Source organism: Falco cherrug, chromosome 9, assembly GCF_023634085.1.
Source record: "Falco cherrug isolate bFalChe1 chromosome 9, bFalChe1.pri, whole genome shotgun sequence".
Taxonomy (NCBI): Eukaryota; Metazoa; Chordata; class Aves; order Falconiformes; family Falconidae; genus Falco; species Falco cherrug.
Genome location: NC_073705.1, coordinates 12,056,011 through 12,074,805, shown reverse-complemented (window position 1 = coordinate 12,074,805; position 18,795 = coordinate 12,056,011). Strand labels below are relative to the sequence as shown.

General features: G+C 44.8%; 1 protein-coding gene across 5 annotated transcripts in view; it reads left to right on the top strand.

Moving 5' to 3' along the window:
- Positions 1-18,795, top strand: part of SLC31A1 (solute carrier family 31 member 1) — a 27,862-nt gene extending 9,067 nt beyond the window's left edge. For 2 of the 5 annotated variants that reach the window (XM_055721304.1, XM_027809352.2), the window contains exons 2-6: positions 3,793-3,889; positions 11,215-11,371; positions 13,652-13,724; positions 14,119-14,287; positions 14,958-18,795. In XM_055721304.1, the coding sequence (XP_055577279.1) occupies positions 11,258-11,371; positions 13,652-13,724; positions 14,119-14,287; positions 14,958-15,159 (558 nt within the window). In that variant the 5' untranslated portion in view covers positions 3,793-3,889; positions 11,215-11,257 and the 3' untranslated portion in view covers positions 15,160-18,795. Of the gene's footprint in view, positions 1-2,922; positions 3,890-9,488; positions 9,718-11,214; positions 11,372-13,651; positions 13,725-14,118; positions 14,288-14,957 lie in introns of those variants that run through there. The other 3 variants (XM_055721305.1, XM_027809353.2, XM_055721306.1) reach the window with 3 other exon arrangements.

The following is an 18,795-nucleotide window of genomic DNA, read 5'->3' as shown; positions in this document are numbered from 1 at the left end:
AATGGTTTATCAGGTATTAACTTGCAAGTAGTACCCTGCCTCACATCCTGATGTATCTAGTATTCCTTATAGATGTTGGCACTGCTGTTGGCACTGAATGGTCACAAACAATAATAATCTCCTTACCCTTGGGACAGAAACACCCTTTTTGTGTGAGACAGGCTGGTTCCTTTTCGTATGTATGGTGCAGGTGGTGTGAACCTGTAGGAATGTGGCTGCTGAATTAGAGTGAGCGTGATGAAGATTCTTGTACACAAAAAGGTTTGGGTTTTTTTCCATTTTAAGATTTGAGTTTTCCCTTCATAAAAAAAAAAAAAAAAGTCTTTGTAGATAGAAGAGTACGTGCTAGAAGCTATTCTTGATTTGGGCATATAAAATAAGAGAAATTCTTCACTAGGCCTGGGTTTTCTAAGGAAGGATAAGTTGTCTAATCTTGCAGGATACATATCTTGCAAGATACTGTTGCAAATATTAATATTTTTTTTTAGATGAAGAAGTTTTTGAAGAGTATTGCAAGGCGCAGGACTGATCTGCTTGTTGCTCGGCATATGGTGAGGCAGCAGGATGTTTTCTGCCTTCTGGCCGTATGGGTCACATCTTCCTGATTGCCATTCCTGTGCTTGGTTGGGTAATGTCTCTGCAGAAACAGCCACGGAGGATAAGGAAGTACCTATTTATTCAAGAAGTTACATAATCTTGGAAAATGTGTCACATGGCGCTTCATTTCTCTTGTCTTCCCCACTGCTGTCCCGTTTCTCTCTTCGGCTCAGGAAGGTTAGGCAACTTTCTTCAGCTGACGAGTGAGTGCTAAGCAGTTTTTAGTGGGAGGGTTTGGGTGATTTCTGACCAAATGCCATACGCAGTCAGCAGGCTGCACTCAGCTATTCTGGCATCCCCACAAGGCCTGTTAAAGCCAGTGGGATTTAAGCTATTCTGCCTTATCTCTGCTTAAATACTGCATGGTCCCTGGGGGGAAGGGGAGGCCTTCAGGTTTCTCCTTCCTGGATGCTGAATACTGGGTATTTTGTGACATGGGTATGTATTACCGTGTTACTGTTTCATACCCTTGATGATGTGAGGAAGAGAGATGAAGCTATGATAAAGTGGCCTGCGGAACTGCAAACCTGGTATAATTGCTTCAAAAGTCCTTTGACGTGTATAAGGAGTGCTGAAGAGGTTCTTCTGTCGATGCCTTTGGGGAATTGCCTTTGATGGAAACTTGTTAGTACTAGCTCTGAATTCACGCTGGCGTTGGCTATAAGGAATTTTGGTGTCTGACATGCTTTTGTAGGAGTCCTTTAGCCTGGATGTTTTATAAAGAAATAGTAATGTAGCATCCTCTTGTCAGTTTTGGCATCTCTAATGCCATGCTTTTCTCTCCAGATGAGTGCTTGAGTCAGCTTTTGTATGGCATCTTCTCTGCTTTGGGAGCTGTGAAACTGGCATTCGCTCCTCAGGTCTTGCATGTCCTGAGGTGCCTCAGTTCTGCTGCTCTCCAGAAGCTTCTGTGCTCTTGCATGTCAGAAAAGGGGCATGACTTGCCTCATCTGGCTAGACAGCAAGGAGAAAAATACACAATACAGGCTAGTTAGTGGTGGAAGAAATAGGTAAATTAAAACAGGAAGGGGGAAATACTGGACATGTACAGAATAGAAGAAATTGTGCTAGCAGTGGGCTTGGGCATGGCAAGTCACTCCTGAGTACGAAAGTCACAGGCCTGTGACAGAACTGATCTGCTCTGGCTGTGGCACCTGGTAGGACGTGCACTCGCAGCAGGAAGAGCCAGCTGGAGGGGGATGCTATTCTGTTGGAGCTGGAGCAGTAATATGAAAAAGGGGAAAGTTTTGTGACACTCAGACATGAACAGGCAAACTTTGAACTATTGAAGAATCATGATTGTCTTTTAGTTGGTACCACCTTTGTCACTGAGTTCACTATGTGCTGATGTAGCATCTCACCTTTCTGAATGCTGACTATAATGTTTATTGGTATTTATTAGCAGTAAAAAAAAACCAACCAAACTTGTAGTTGACATGTCTGTTCTTGGCCTTCTGCTTCTGGTCAGTGGGTGGGCGGCTCTGGGCCAAGTGAGCTGTGCTTTGTTCCCTGAACTGCACTTTTGATTTGCTCGGCTTGTAATAGTCTCTCTGGCTGAGGTTGTTGGAGACAGCCAAGGGTGTAATATGCTCGGATCCTTTGAAATTGTCCCACTGGGAACTTCAGGTTAATTTGGGCTCGTTCGGGTTGGAAATACTCATGTTTTATCAGGGTGGTAGCAGGTTATTGTTGGTGGAGTTGAATACTTCAGTTCACGTCACTTCTGACATCAGTTTCTCCAAAGCTTGTTTGCTGTGTCTGGCCTGGCTGTCCTTTGTGTGGATAAGAGCTATGCACGCACGGTTCACCGACCGTCCTCAGCCTCCTGACAGCTTTCAGTATCTGTCCATCACCCAAAAATAACTCCCTTGACCCATGTTTTTGTGACAGATGTGCGCTCAGCAATGTCTGCAAAACAGACAAGCAGTAGGCTGCATTTTGGAAGCTTGTACCCTGCGGTGTTCACAGGAGCTGCCAGATCCCATTCCAGTGTCATTCCTAGTATCGTGCCCTTCCTACTGTTTTGCAAGGACTGTGTTGTGTTTGTAACAGCGTGAAAATTTTCTAGTCAGGTGTATCCACTGCTGTGTTCTGAGCCCAAAAGCCTGTTGTGCCTCTTCAAAAATGTTTTCACTTTTAGCACTGTGTAGGGGACGGTAAGAAGCACCTTGTTGCTGCTGTGCTGAAGAGATGGTGTTCTTGTCTTGTGTCCTGCTAAGAGTGGGGCAGCCTGGAAAGCTGTACGTGTAGGTGATGACCCTAAGATTTGGCCCAACAGTTACAGGTGTGGATCACTCTCTTAAGATTGCTGTTCTTTTTTCACAGGAAAACTTGATGTTCACTGGTCTATGTGGGAATGTGTCCAGGATTCTCCTGTAGATGAGGAGAGTTTCTACTGATTCCTGTGCTGATGTAGTCCTCCCTACATTGCTGACTTAGAATTCTGTGGGAAAGAGACAAACCAAGGAGCAATGACATTGGTTCTGCCGCCTGTCATTGTCAAAGGTCACTGTGGTCATTGTGCGAGTAATCTTACCTGCTCTACCGAAGCAGGGGTTGAGAGGTGGCCAGCACAAGTGGAGGAGCTGTTTTAGAACAGGATAGGATAGGACAGTTAAGTTGGAAGGGACCACAACAATCATCTAGTCTAACTGCCAGGCTGTAGCTTGATGGAGTTTGGGACTTCATGAGACAGTAGAGGAGCACTCTTGGATCTAGATGCAGAGCTTTGTGTGTATTCCAGGTGCCTGAACCTGGACTGTAAGTGATGGACTTCTCTAGCAGAAATGAGGTTACGGCCAGGAAAACATTGGCAAGGACTCCTCAGTTTTGCCATGTTTCTCAGGAGAATCCTTCACTTACTGCTTTTTCCACCTCCTGTAGTTTCAGTGTGGCTGAACAAAAAGCTTGTCCAGAGAAGAGCCAGTCAGTTGCTCAACCTGCCTAACTCACCATTATTTTCTTCAGCTGTATGCACCTCTTGGCAGTATTTCTCAGCCTTTCCTATGATATTATCAGTCTTTCAGTCTCAGGTTTTCCTGCTCTTTGGGATTGTTTTCTGCTGCCTTTCACTTCTATGGACCTGTTAGCAATTACATGGGCTGGCATGATGCTCCGCTTATGAAGTTCGGTGCATTGTCCTGTAAAGAACAGCCTGTCCTCAGTTTTGGTTTTTTTTTTTTCTCTTGTTCAAAGATTTAGAGATTTCCTGAGGAGTCTGAAGAAGCTGGAAGATTAGGAGCGACCGTCCCCTTTTATGGGAAGGAGATCAAGCAGGGTCTCTTAACAGAAGGTAACCAGACAAGTTTGCTATGAAAATAAACTCCATCAAAGGGATGTGATTGTAGCCATGCTGAGAGGAAGAGCTCTGCCTCTCCTCTAGTAATAGGGATTGTGCTAAGTGAATGCAACCAGCTTTGCCTCAGTTGTACAGCCGAGTGTTGCTTTCGTTCAAAGCAAAGGACAGAACCTTAAGGGCTGAGCCAAAGCTGATACTTTACAGCTATTTTTAATCTTCATTTTAATTAAAAGTTGATTAATGTGTATAACTGTGCCAAGCTTCCAGATAATGTTTTACAACTCCAGGAAGCCTGTGTGAGCCAGCATCTCAACTGGAATCCACAGTCTGAAATTGGGCCACCTTTTTTTATATTTGCTGTGTCCATGAGTACTGTGCGATAGTTACATGTGGAGGGTGCAGCTTGTGTCTTTGGGACAGAGCAGCCCTGTAGTGAGAGGGACAAACGTATTGGTACAAGCGTGGAATGTGGGAAAGAAACAAGAATTTGGTAAGGATAAAACAAGCAAATGGTGGCAGCCAGGAGCCCTGAAGGATAGAGTTTTGCAGCTCAGATAAGTGTGAGAAAATGGTAAAATTAATCCACTTGGCAGGGTGCTCCTTTGTTCTCTGCAAAGACCTACAGCCCCGCCCATGAGTTCCCCCAGGCACTGAGGAAGGGGCATGTACTCACAGAGTGCGATTATTGGCCCCAACGGTGTGATCTGGCTGTGCTGCAGAGAGCCTGAACTGAACTCTGCTTTAATCCTTCAACCCCAAACCTACCTGCGTGGGTGGCAGGAGGCTTTGCTCCACTCTTTCCCCATATCCTGCCTCTAGGTTTTGTCAGGGTTGCCTTAAGAAAGGGTCTGTCTCAGCCTGGGCAAATATTGTCAGTCATGGGCATGGCTGATAAATAATGGAGCGTTTTTGATATGCCACGTTCTCTGTCACCTTCAGCATCCATGACTGTGCTGTAGTGGTTCCATCCTGGGATTTTTGACAGAGGTGATGACAGAGGATCAGTTATCCTGTGTGATTTTTCTCCCCTCATGAAAAAGTAACAGCCCTGCAGGTTATTTTTGAAAGCCTATTCTTCTGCTTGTATTGTGCATGATAGCTGCAGAAGAGCTGGTCTTTACATGCTATCAGCTTGTCTGCATCTCGCTTCTAACATCCCTGCTGACTGCTTCCATCTCTGCATGTCACAGTCTGCCCAGACATCGTCCCCATGCAAAGCTGAACACAAGATATAGTCTGTAGCCCTGCCCAGCTCTTTTTTTTTTTTTGCCCATCATTCTCCACTTCCTGCACTCCACCCTCTGGCATGCAGCATCAAGCTGACTAACCTCTAGAATACCTCTCTTCTTCCTTCAAAAGCTTCCGAAACCCACCTGTACAAATAGCTCAGCTGTATCACTTCTGCTTACATGTGGGGAGGGAGAGTGTGCCCTCTGTCACAGGCTGTTTTTCTGCTTGACTCCACTGATCTGGCTTGCATAGATTTGCAAGCTTCTCTGGTCACGGACAAAACCCAGGAAATGCAAACTAACACTGCGTGACAACCTAGCCTTCAAAATATCTTGGACCGCCTCTCCCAAGCTGTTCCCTTCTCTTTCTTGATCTTTACCTGAACCCCTTCTAGTGTGTTAAGCTTTTAGGAAACCTTAAAACTTCTGGTGAAGACTTTTGGTTGGGACTCTAAGGTGGTGACACAGTACCAGGCCAAGCCACACAGTTCTGCTGTAACCTTGCAAACATCCCTTAAATTCTTAATATAGCACCAAGAGCTGCTCCTTAGGGAGTCATGGAAGGGAAAAACAGAGGTGTGCAATTAAAAGAGGCGTGCTGGGCACAGCACAGTCCCTCCTTGGGTGTCCGAGTTCCAGCCTGGCATTGCTGAAGCTGCTTGGGAGAGTTCTGGGGGGAGTTTTGGCACTGGAGAACAACGGTGTGTATCTGTAAAACACGTTACATTAAATTACTGAAGAATGATGTACTTGTTCCTTGTAGCTTTAACACATGTCTGTATAGCTTGACCCAGGAGGGCTCTGGCTGCCATTGCTGGATGTTTCTACAATATGAACAGGTGGAAATCATCTGTTCCTCAACTGTGCCTTTAAGCAGCTCTGGAGCTAAGCCTGGGATCCTGGAGGAGAAGGAGCGAGTCCACCCATCTGGAAAGGAAGCAGTTAAAATTGTCCAGTTTGCCAGGAAATTGAATAAACCAGAAGCAGTGCTAAAGCCTCATGATGTCTAGCTCAGACCATTCAGTGGAGACCAGTTAGAGCCAGTGAACAGTGCTGTAGTGTCTGCAGGCTGCTTGCTTCCCCTCCCACCTCTATTTACAGCACTTAAAAAAAAAAAAAAAAAAAAAAAAAAAAAAAAAAATTGGGCTTGAGACCACAAGCTCAGAGTCAGTGGAGCTCAAGTAGTCTGCCAGCTGGACTGCTGTAAGTAGAGCACTGATAACTTTTGGTTGCCTTTTCCATTACTCATGTGTTTTGTATGTAACATTCCTTTGTATCATGCAGATGCAGGACTGAGAGGTACGTGATGGGCAAGCAAGAGATCTTTGCCCTTCCAGCTTGCTTTTTTAATCTTTTTCCCTTGGATTTCTCTCAGGAGAGAAATTTTAATTCTTAGTAAATCTTCCCAGGTTGTCTTCACTTTTTGAGGAGAAGAGAGGGAACTTCTGACCCTGTTCTTGCTACCAAAAGCACTGGTGGAGATACTAGATAAGAATCACTCTAGCTGCCTTGAGACAGAAGTCTGGATGCTTCTGTGCAGGAGCCAGCCTTGGCGGCATGGCTGGTGTGCTTGCTGCTGCTGCACACGGGGCCGCTGCAGCAAGCACTGTCTCTGTTGAACAAGTAACTAGTGTAAAGGAGACTGAAGAGGTGTTTTTTAAGGCAGAGCCAGTGGAATTAGTTGATTTCTTGCTTTTTCAGAACTGGCACAGGAAAGATGAGGCACTATTTTGAAGGGAAGAGTTTGCTGCTCTAATGGGCATTGATTTAGGGCTTCGTTGTTAATCCTGTTAGACTTCTGATTTGGAAAGGAGCTTTCATTCCTCTTGAATGTGACTTTAAGGACGTTCTGTTTGCACACCATGTTTCAGACTGAGCTGATTTGTAAAGTACTTTCTGGGAGCTTGGCAGATCCTTCGCAGAGTCTGTCCTGTTTCTGTATGGCCTGTGTTTCTGCATTAATAGGTGTTATCTCCCTTGGGTGTCTGGAAGGCTGTTTGCCACAGGAGAAACTCTGATTTACTGCAGAGCATTAACAGAGCCGAAGCAATAGATTGGGAAACTGTGGTGGAGGTTATTTATAATGGCAGTCATCTTATGGCTGAGACCTGCTTGAGAAGACTGTTTTGTGTTTGGCGTCTCATCAGGTCCAGCTCTTTTACCCATTGTTTCTGTTGTGCACTGGCATAAGACACCTATCTTTCCTCCCATCCTCTGTGCCCTGGAGTTGCAAACTGCCCTGCAGCTTCCTTGTACATGTGAGATGAGGCAGCACTGGTTAAATGTTGGTGGAGGGTGAAAGCAAGTCCTAATGCTGAACTTGAGCTAACAGTTTGTTGTCAGATCCTGCTCCTGGCTTGCATTTCTCCCTGAACCATCTTGGTCTGCTGAGCTGCCAAGGTGGCATTGCCGCAGACGGGTAGAAACCTCTTACCTGAACAGAGCCTACATATGCGCTGAGGTCAGTCTCGCTCCAAGCTGATGGCTTAAAAGTGAGAGAGGTTCTTTGTGTAGCTCTGAGTCTTACTGTGTTCCTTAAGAATTTGAGGAGTTGTCAGAGGAGCCACAGCCTCCATTTCACCTGGGGTGACAGCAGGGAGAGAGAAAGAAACAAGTCTTGGAGGGAATTTCCTCATTCCTCTCTCCTGTCCCACCCTGTTTGTTTTCTTATGCGGTAGGCTACTACAGAGTACAAGAAAAATCCTTGTGTGTGTGCAGCCCTGGTAACGGTGCAGCATCCAAGCAGGTGCACCAAGAGGTCTGTGCCCTTCGAGTGTGCAAACACTTTGAAATGCTTGAGCCTTCTGCAGCCACAGTCTGTTCCAAATCCCTTCTCCAGGGTGTGCTCAGGGATCTGCTCCAATCAATGCCTCTTTCTCTCTGTGCAAACATGGGGAGCAGGCAGCAGTTCAGAGATCAAGTTGTCCATTCAGACTAAAATACCTGCTGCTGAAGTGCTGGGTTTGTACAAGACTAAACCCATTTAAGGAATTCATGATAATAGAAACACGTGTGTGGATTTTTTTCCTCCCAGTACAGCATCAGACTTCTTAAAAACAGTGCCCTTCTTTTCGTGATACACGCAGCTCTGTGTCAGTGAGCTTGTCTCTTAAGAGAATGCACAAACAAACCAGTGATTTGCAGCTTGAAATAATTACACAGCCATTAACCTGTTGCTGCTGCTGCCCTAGATACTGTTTTTTTTTACCTCAAGCACAAATAGAGCCTCTGCGTTACAACTTAGGAGGTCTGACTGTACTGGGTTGTTCCACTGGAAGTCATTTAAACAGAAATTTATCCAGGTGTGGTTACCTTTAATAAAACAAAAGACAGCTGAAGCGGCTCAGTCTAGGTTATTTCCTCTTAGGCTACTTAATATCCTCTTCTTTCCAGGATCTCCTAAAATGTCTTTCAGTGTTGGGTAACCGCGGTAGGGGGTTGGATCTGGTGTTGGAACACTAGTGGAGCAGAGTGGGAAGGAGCTACACAGGTGAACATCAAGCTCACCGAGACCCAGCCCATCCACAGGCAGCCACTTGTGAATGCTTGAGCTTGTTGGTTTTAATACACTGTAAATGGCTAGAGAATGCGTCTCCTGCTTCTCCCTTTCTGGAGACCAGTGATGGTAAATTAGTGAGAAGCTGGACACAACCAAACCACAATGGGAGTTTTTAATCTGGTAACCAGCCAGGGCTTCTGTGGAGTGTATTGGAACCTGCAGAGTTTGGCAGGAGCATGAAATCCTAAAATGAATAAATAGCTGAATTGGACAGTAGTCACTAGCGAGAATGTTGCATCCAAAGCAAAAGCAATCTATCAGTCAACTGAAAGAAGAATCACAGAATCGTTTAGGTTGGAAAAGATTTTTGAGATCATCAAGTCAAACTGTTAACCCAGGACTGCCAAGTCCATCACTAAACCATGTTGCTAAGCACCGCATCTACTAAACCATGTTGCTAAGCACCGCATCTACTAAACCATGTTGCTAAGCACCGCATCTACTAAACCATGTTGCTAAGCACCGCATCTACTAAACCATGTTGCTAAGCACCGCATCTACTAAACCATGTTGCTAAGCACCGCATCTACTAAACCATGTTGCTAAGCACCGCATCTACTAAACCATGTTGCTAAGCACCGCATCTACTAAACCATGTTGCTAAGCACCGCATCTACTAAACCATGTTGCTAAGCACCGCATCTACGTGATTTTTAAACACCTCCAGGTATGGTGATTCCACCATTTCCCTGGGCAACCTGTTCCAGTGCTTCACCACCCTTTTCAGTGATTTTTTTTTTTTGTCTTAATATCCAATCTAAACTTCCCCTGGTGTAACCTGAGGCTGTTTCTTCTTGTCCTTGGCTTATTATCTGGGAGAAGGGACCTACCTCTAGCTGCCTACAGCTTCCTTTGAGGTAGTTGTACAAAGTAGTAAGATCTACCCTGAGCTGCCTCCCCTCCAGGCTGAACACCTCCAGTTCCCTCAGCTGCTCCACACCCTTCCCCAGCTCTGTTGCCTGTCTCTGGCCACGCTCCAGCACCTCAGCATCCCTCTTGAAGCGAAGGGCCCAGAACTGAACACAGGATTTGAGGTATGGCTTCACCGGTGCTTGGTACAGGGGCACAATCATTGCCCTTGTCCTGCTGGCCACACTTTCTGATAGAGCCAGGATGCTGTTGGCCTTCTTGGCCACCTGGGTACTTGGCAGATACTCTTCCCTCCTGCAATGGCAGTTGTGTTCTGGGTCACCAGTGATTCCTGCACAGCTGTGTCATAAGGCCACTGGCACGAACTGAACCAGCTGCACCATCAACTGTTTGCCATTTGGTTTTTTTTTTTTACTAGTGTGGCTTTCAGTTTAGAAGGCTCTTCTGGAGTTTCATTTCCCCTTTCCAGTCTAAATATATTTATACCTATCTGTTCAAACACCATATTGTATTTTAGCGTAAAAAGTTCTTTTTTTCCTAGTTGTAAATGCTCCTGGTGATTTATCTGGAAGGAAGTATGTCTCCTCTTCTTTTTTTTTTTTTTTTTTAAACTTTAATTTGATAAAGTGTCTGTACTTTGTTTTTTATTTCACTCTGTTTTACTTGAGTGCTGGACTAGACTAGGAGGGTACACAGTAGTCCAGACAGGGCCTAGTACATCAGTGTCCATACTTACTTATCTTTAGTGGTATCTCACCTGGACTGTGCTAGCATTGGCTTTGCCTGGCTGTCACGCAGAAGATGCTGTTGTTTTCAGGACTGACTGATGTTCTCGGGTTGTTTTTGCTCCTGTTGCTATTTCTACCTGGTGACTTTTTATTGCACACCAGAAATTGTCCCTGGTTCCATCCCACGTTGTGCCAGAGTGCAGAAGCCACGTCCACGTTTAACCATGAGGTGTATTTTTATTTTTAAGGTGGTATTTCCAGACATACCTGATTTGCAGTAACCAGATTAGGAACTTGGACTGGCAGCCTTTTGACTGTGTCTCTCATTGTGTGTAATGTGATTAGAGGGGAGATGTGACAATGTAAAGCTCATAGAAGTGAAATTGGATTGCCTGTGGCTATTGCAGACCTTTGCCTGGTAATAGGCCTTGTACCACCTAACATAATTTCTTCATTAAACATGTTCCCAATAAAATCCATAACTGTCAATTAAGAGAAATACTGTAATCTGATCCTTTATTATATACAATTTAAAATGGGGTTTGAGATATTTTTGCCTCTTGCATGACTGCAATTGAGAAGAAACTTGGGTTTTTTTCTTCTTACAGATAAGAAATGTTCCTTTATACTGAGCACTTGTCCCCATGTGCTACCTCAATTAGATTAGGCTGCCTTTCTGGCAAGAATGTTTAGGATGGTGCAGCAATACAATGATGTAAAGCTCAGAGGGACACACCTCCTTTAAAGTGTCCTGCTCGCTTTGCTGTGTGTTCTCTGTAGTCAGAGTGGAGGACCATGAGGATGCTGCAGAATTTTATCCAGAGGCAGTAGTTCTCAGTGGCTTAGAGTATTGTCTTTTGTAGTAGCAGTAGAGAAACCATATTCAGTTTAGAAAACTGCTGCTTCTTTTTTTTTTTCCCCATTTGTTTTCAGGTTCCTACTTTTCCACGTGCCTTTTTGAATATCTGTTGTAAAGATGCCTCACGATCACCACATGAACAGCTCCATGTTGCCAACCATGCATCCTCCTGGACATCACCACTCAACAACAGCCCCAGGACATCATCACGGATCTGACATGATGATGATGGTAAGTCGAAAAATTGTAATTAACCAGAGAGCTTTTCCTTGTCTGTGGTTCAGAGTAACTTGTCATCTTAGAGAGTACGCTCTTGAGAATTGGAAATTAGACTTAGCTTTGGAAGGCATGAATCAATCCAGTTAAAGCACAGACCCCATTGTGGCTCTTCTGGAATGGAGTGGGCATGAGGTGATAGGCAACACAAAATGTATTTCAGAGCTGGAGATCCTTTGGCAAAATGGTCTTTTCTTGCAAAACCTTCCTAGCAGCCAGCTTAGTATCTGCTCTCCAGGCAGCTAAAGGTAGAAATGCAAAGTAAGCATTAAACAAAAAATGGATGGAGTTCTCCAGGCTTTTAGTGTTAGCAAAAGCTTTAATTGGCACTGAGAGGATTGCACACTAGTATGATGGGTTGTGCTGACCTGCAGGCAGCCAACCAAACTTTAAGTGCGCACTTGGTTTGGGGAGCAAAGTGCTACCAGGGCGCTCTGCCATGTCAGCGTTAAAGCTGTGTTGGTCGTGAATCCTGCTGCTCTAGCTAACTTTGATCTAAACAAGTTCAGACTTGTGCATGCTGGCATCACTGAAGCTTTGCAGAGATCCTGGCCAGAGTTTCCATGGAGATGTCTGTATGATCTGCGTTTGTGTAACTAGTTCTAGGGACTTTTTCAGCCTTTTCTCCCTTTTCTAATACTTTCAAATGAGTTTCAGATTATTAAAACATAACTCTTCATGGTTAAACTTTGGAAGGAGGGGAGCGTGCATTGCCATTTCAAATGAGAATGTACTCAGGAGTACATTTTGCAGGCCTTTATTTGGTTTGCCTGCCAGCTATGTGCCCTGAAGAATCACTGCTTCTACTTACATTGCAAACAGTACCATAGCAGAAGAGGGGATTGGAACAGCCTTCCCCTTTGTGAACACAGCCCAGTACAAGGCCCAGTAGTGCTGGTGGAACTTGCAGTCCAGCATTGTCATTTATGTCCTTGTGGAGCTCTTCAAATAATCTTAACAGCTAAGTCTTGGCGTTCTCTGATCCGTTACTTCCCATACAAATGCTGTTTCTTTACAAGTGTCAAGTGCTCTGAAATTCAATGGACAGTTACAGGACACTGCCTTACCCTGCGATTGAAAACTGTGATTAGCTGCACAAGATGTTGAATTAACATGGCACGTAAAACTGTCAGGGAAGGAAGTAAATAGCTACACCATCTTAGATAGTAGACTGAACACGTTTTAATGTACACATATTCCTATTCCTCACTTGCACCAGGTAACAAGCTCCATTTCAGCTGTGGTCTATGGAAATAGGCTACAATCTTTGGCTTGTGTGGTTTTTGTTTTAAATGTAAAAATATTAAATTCATTAAAGAAATGGAAGTACTCTCTAAAAGAATGTTTTATAGTAGTTTCTGCTCTGGGGGAAGTGAACATCTGCTGATTCTTATGGATGCTGAAATTAATCATAATTCTGATCTTCAGCAAATAACCTTAATTAAGCAATGAAGGGAGTTCAAAGAGAAGTTCTGTTAGCTTAGTGAGTACTTTGCATGTGAAAACACTGTATGCAGCTGTGGTCAAGGCATGCTAAACTGAGTGTATTTACCTGGCTGGGAAGATTATAGGAACTCCAGGTGGCTGGGGGATCATTGATGTCTCCCCTTCCCACAGCATTCACTATGAAGGTTCAAGAGCCCTTACTTTCACCCAGGGGAAGCTGTGATCTTGCTTTATATATAATATTCCTTGTTGTACCTGTATTTAGGTCTGTCTTTCCCATAGAATATGATGAGGTTCTGTAGGGAGACAATAGTCTGCTGGCATGGTGCAGGACGGGACCAGAGAATTCAGCTGTACAAGCCCTTACCCGTATGAGCTCATACGAGGTCAAGGTGAGGAGAAGGAAGTGTCCTGTACCCCAGCCCATGAGTAGTCATGAGCTCCACGGAGACACCCCCGATCCCCAACTACTTCAGATGCTTGAGGAGAAAAGGAACTCCAAAAGCAAGAAGGGTGGCACTTTTCTGTAGCAAGTACTGTGGGCCTTCTGCCCAGGGGCACTGTCTGAGAGTTGTCCACGGGAACTGGAACCTGAAGCACCTTTAGCCATGTCTTGCTTATGTATGTTACGCTAGATTTACTGAAGAGTTTCTTTGAGTCTTCTGTTGACCAAGTGAAATGATCTTAAGTTCTTGTCATAATACAAAAACCTTTGCTAAATCTTGTTGTGAACTCCATCTTGGGATAAGCTATTCAGGCTCATCTTGATGTTCTTTATGTTTTGGCCAGGCAATGACTTTCTACTTCAGCTGTGAGAATGTGCCATTGCTGTTTTCTGGACTTACAATCAATACTCCTGGAGGTTGGTAGAATTGTCTTGTCCAGTCCAAACAAAAAGTTTGCAAGTGATTAATGTTTCAGGAATTACCTTGCTATTTATGCCAAAAATACGCAGGCACACTGTGTGGAGTCTGTTTTAAATGGCATCTGTGGGGTGAAAGAAAAAGGGAGATGTCTGTATAGTTTGAGAATTCAACTGGTCTTATCAAAAGTGATTGCTGATTCCACCTCATGGGTGAAATTCCAATTAGTGTGTGAGTGAAACTCACGTTTACCATCTGCACATGCATGTACATGGTGCCCAGCCATAGCCCGTGCAGTGTGATGCAGTTGTTGAATTACAGTGTCTCTTCTGACATGTTTTGAAGCAAACGTCTTTTGTTGCACAGATATAAGAATGTTTCCTCTTTTGTCAGAAATGGCTGGTGCTTTTGTGGCTGTCTTCTTCCTGGCCATGTTTTATGAAGGCCTTAAGATTGCCCGAGAGTGTCTGCTCCGTAAATCCCAAGTCAGCATTCGCTACAACTCCATGCCAGTGCCAGGTCCCAACGGCACTATCTTGATGGAGACGCACAAAACTGTTGGGTAAGAATTTCACTTCATTCCAAGAGAATTTTCTTCAGCACCTGAGAAAGGTAAAAACTGGGACAGAAAAAACTTTATGCAGTCAGTATTACTCTCTGCAAAGTATATTGACTCCAGATTGGGACAATGCTTGACACTGGAGGACACTGTGATTGAGTCATCTGGCTACCCTTTAGGATGGGGGACAAAAGGAGGAAAGCAGCAAGTAGTCAGATAAGCATGGGTTTTTTCCAGGGCAGTAACGAACACATTTGGGGAGTTCCCAGGAACAGAATTTGGGTGTTATAGCCAGCAACCCTGGCGATATGACAGAAAATACTTAGGATCCTTTGGCTGACAGGTAATCAAAGCCTCTACTCGGAAAAGAAGCCATTCTGCATATTGAATGTGGGGGTACAGCAAGCTTGTAGAGATCTGTTTCTCAGCTAAAAGTTTTGTCCTCCCAGCAAGTACCATGCTTTCTTTGATATCCGTCAGCTCAGGGGAAAAAGACAGAAGTGACAGATGCATGCAGAAGTCGTATGTCCAGACTGCTTTGTTATCTTCTCTGCCATTTCAAGCACACCTTGGCATCCTCTCGGCCTAAGAGCTACATTTTCTCTTTGGGGATGTGCATTTTCCTGCCTGTGTCTCATGAATACTGACTGTTCTTTGGGGTTTGTGTTTTCAGACAGCAGATGTTGAGCTTTCCTCACCTCCTGCAGACTGTACTACACATCATTCAGGTTGTGGTCAGTTACTTCCTCATGCTGATCTTCATGACGTACAACGGATACCTCTGCATAGCTGTGGCGGCAGGGGCAGGGACGGGCTATTTCCTCTTCAGCTGGAAGAAGGCAGTTGTTGTGGATATCACGGAGCATTGCCATTAACACTGGATGCTGCCCAGAAGCTCTCCACCCCACTGCTCTCTTGAAGTGCAGCCATCACAAGGACTGGATCATTCCTAAGCTGAAAGAGAATCGATATAAAGAAAATCAACTGGAGTTCACCACAAGTTCCTAGCTGGGGTGTAGGTGTGGTTGGAACTGGGTATGCTGCTCCCCCATGCTGCAGGCTGGCAGCAGGGTTGCCTCTTGAGGGTCCCGTGGTAGCCATTCTTGGCTAGGATTTGCTTTTTTCTTAGATTATGCCGTGATTGAAATTAGTTGGCTGACAGAAATGTAGAAATTATTCTTTAAAAAAAAAAAAAAAAAAGACAAAAAAAACCCCCAGAAAACCAAAACCATTTTATTTTTGAATTTTAAATGCTCATCTGTGAGGGTTTTATGAACAGTAGGTAAAGATCAATGTTGTCAGTGGAGCCTACGTGTGCAAATGGCTATGTTAACGTTACTTTTTTTCAGTCCATGAGTAATGCGAGGGGAGGAGATCTCCCTGGCATTGTGGCTTTTGGGGCCAATGACACCTTCTGATGCAGAAGGACTCAGCCTCTGAGGAATATTTGGTGCTGCACATCAGACACGCCCAGGGTGTCCTGGCAGGGGAGTGCTTTGACATAAGTACGTGACCTGTGTGCTTCAGGGGGTCTAGAGAAGTGTCCTCCAAGCCCATCAGAGCATGATGTTAATCTTTGGATGCATCCAGCAGTTTTACTCAGCTTCAGGTGATAATCTTGGGTTTGGCTGCTTTCAGTTCACAATCATGGAAATACGCAGAGTAGATGCAGGATGGTAACTGCTTATTTACAGGGCAAAAAGATTTTAAATGAACCGTTGAACCCACATTTACTTCATGTTGAATTACACCTGGATGGATCTAGAGCTAGACTTTTGGTTTACCAGAACTAGTTCTGTAAATGAGGCGAGAGCTAAATAATGACTTCTTAACACTGAAGGTTAAAGTACCTGAAGAGGGCATTCTCTGATTGAGATGAACAAAGTAAAACAACCATTTTCCTGTAAAGGAGGGATTTGAGGAAGAGAAGAAAGAAAAGATAGGACTACAGCAGTTCTTAGTCTCATCTCAGATTAAATTTGGAAGCAGCTTGGGCTGATTAAAAAGTATTCCTGACCCAGATGACTCCTCTTTGTCTTAATAATTGTGCTGTGACCACATTAGTTTGGAGGTGCAACAGTTACCAGTGCCAGTGGTGGGCAAGTGTTGTAGCACAGCAGAGAACTTCCCATTCAGTGCTGTGAGCTCTACACGTTTCACAGGCAAGACAGGCTGTGACACAGGCAAAACCAGCTTACTGCATGTGTGATGCCCAGAACATGCTTTGGGTTTTCTAGGGAGCAGTTTTGCTTTAGCACTTCATTATTAACTGCTTCTCGTTGTAGGGAATGTTGAGCAGAGTATGGTGCAAAGCTGGAGCCTTCATTCTACTCAGGATGCTCAATTTGTGCTTGTAACTGCTGGAAGGGAAGACGGTGAGGTTTTCAGAAGGGCACTAAAAAACAGGCACCGTTTCCAGACTGGGATTGATGTCTGGGATGTGCCATGAGAACATGGAATCCTTTTGAGATGCCTGGGCACATGCAGTAGCATTTTTTTTCTCTGGAGGTGCTACTAGTCATACTGTTAGCAGTAGCTGTGTAAGGAATGCTGATCTTTGTGATCAGCTGCAAAAGGCAGCAGGAAATCTGCTACTGCTGCTACCAGGATCTTGAATGCACCATCTAAAGTCAACTGCCCTGGGCTGATGCCAGCTATTTATTTGGACATCTTGGTTTCTTTGGGCAGTGAATTACAGAACAAAAGGAGATGAGTTAAAAGCAGGCTTAGGTTTCTAAAAAGCTGCTTTCTGTAGCAAATTTGTGTCTGGGTGAAAGAAGCAAAGTTATTTTCATGGAAAAAATTTTAGCCACATCCTGATGGGAGACAGGAAAAGCTTTTCCTGTCTGAACTTTGAAGGGAATTATGTCTGTAACAGACTGCAGAAGGACATACTGATCTCCTCTCTGCATCTCTCATGAAGGTAAAAATTTGTGCCCTCTAAGCAATCATACCTCTCTGTGAGAGTGGAAAACACACCCTTCCAATACCTGCGAGAGAGCTGTGAGGAAATCTTAGTGTTTGTTGGAGAGAACTGAAGCAGTTAAGTGCTGGAAGATGGTTGGTTTATGTTTTGAAAGCTTTATGCTGCAGGGGCTTGATCCCTGAAGGAGTTCAGAGCTGATGTTGCCAACACTGCTCTGATTGGTTTCTCTTGAACGAGCTGGAGTTGTTGCCATTACAGGGATGTCTGATTACATAGTCACAAGTGACTTTGCATGATGCCAGTAGTTACTTCATATACCTCTTGCTGTGTCTTTCTTTAAAATAGAACCTCTGCTTAGCTTGATCTTCTTGCTGTCATCTTTTATCCACCTTTCCTTCTATTCAGGTGACCAGACCTGAAATCTCGGATTCAAGTGGTCAGAGATGGATGACTTGGAGATCAGGCAATAGCTGTGGCTTTTACAGTATGAATTCGGTTGTTAGCTTTTCTGCCTCATTTTACATGTAAAATCTGTGCCCTTGAAATTGTTTCCCCTCTGAGGATGATTATTTCTGTCTTCACTGGGTCATCTCCTGCCCATGCTCACACAAGAGCGGGCACAGTGTGCAGAGGGAAGTGATGCTGAGCTAGCGGTGCTCACTGGGGGAGCAGGAACCTGGGCAGAAGTCCCCCAAGTGTCCAGCAAGCACCCCAGTTACCTTCCAGCAGCCTGGAAGAGTGATGGTTTGAGCAGTGGGCAGTGCCCTAGTTAGAAATGGGAGGCCCAGCTGGGCTTTGGGGAGTGGTGCACAAGGGAAGGGCTGAAAGGAGGGTGTGTAAGGAGAGAAAATGGACGGCTGCGTCCCCTCTGCTGCTGAGCTCGCTGCTACAGTGAGGCACAGCTGAGAAAGGGACCTTTCCAGGCTGTGTCTCCCTGCCAGCTTTGGCCATGCTTTCTTTTGGTTCAATGTTGACAATCCAGAGAAGCCACCTACCTCCCTGTGTCCCAGCCTCTGCCTGGCCCACCAGATGCCATCAGCTGCTGTGTTCTTGGCCCAGGTTGCTGTTTGCTTTGCCAGAGTCTGAGCAAAACCTGGCTCTCTCTGCTGACTGCTTCTACTGACTGCTTTTGGTGCAGACCCAGCCTTTCTGCTGGCTGTATTTAAAGTTGTCCTGATAACACTAAACTCACATGAAGTAGTGCTTGGAGGGAGGTGAGGACTCAATTCGCTCAAGTCTCTGAATGATTAAAATTCATACGTCAACACACATGTAGCATGCTTGGAACGTGATGTCCCGTGTCTGTCTTTGTACCCTGACGTTTAGCCTCCACACACGATGCCTCTGAATGAAGTGCACAAAGCATCTGGGCTGTCTTCGTTGGCTGGCTTTTGTTGTTTTCCTTCGAGTGCCTTTTCAGTTTGGAGCCAGTCCCACCAAATCCAGCAGGATTTCTAGTTTTGTTTACAGTGGACTGTCATTTTTGTTTTTACTCTTGCTCTTTGTGGAGGTAGCTTGTCTAGTATTACTGTGAATATCAAGAATCTCCTGTATGTAATTAACCAATAAAATCAATTTCATTTTA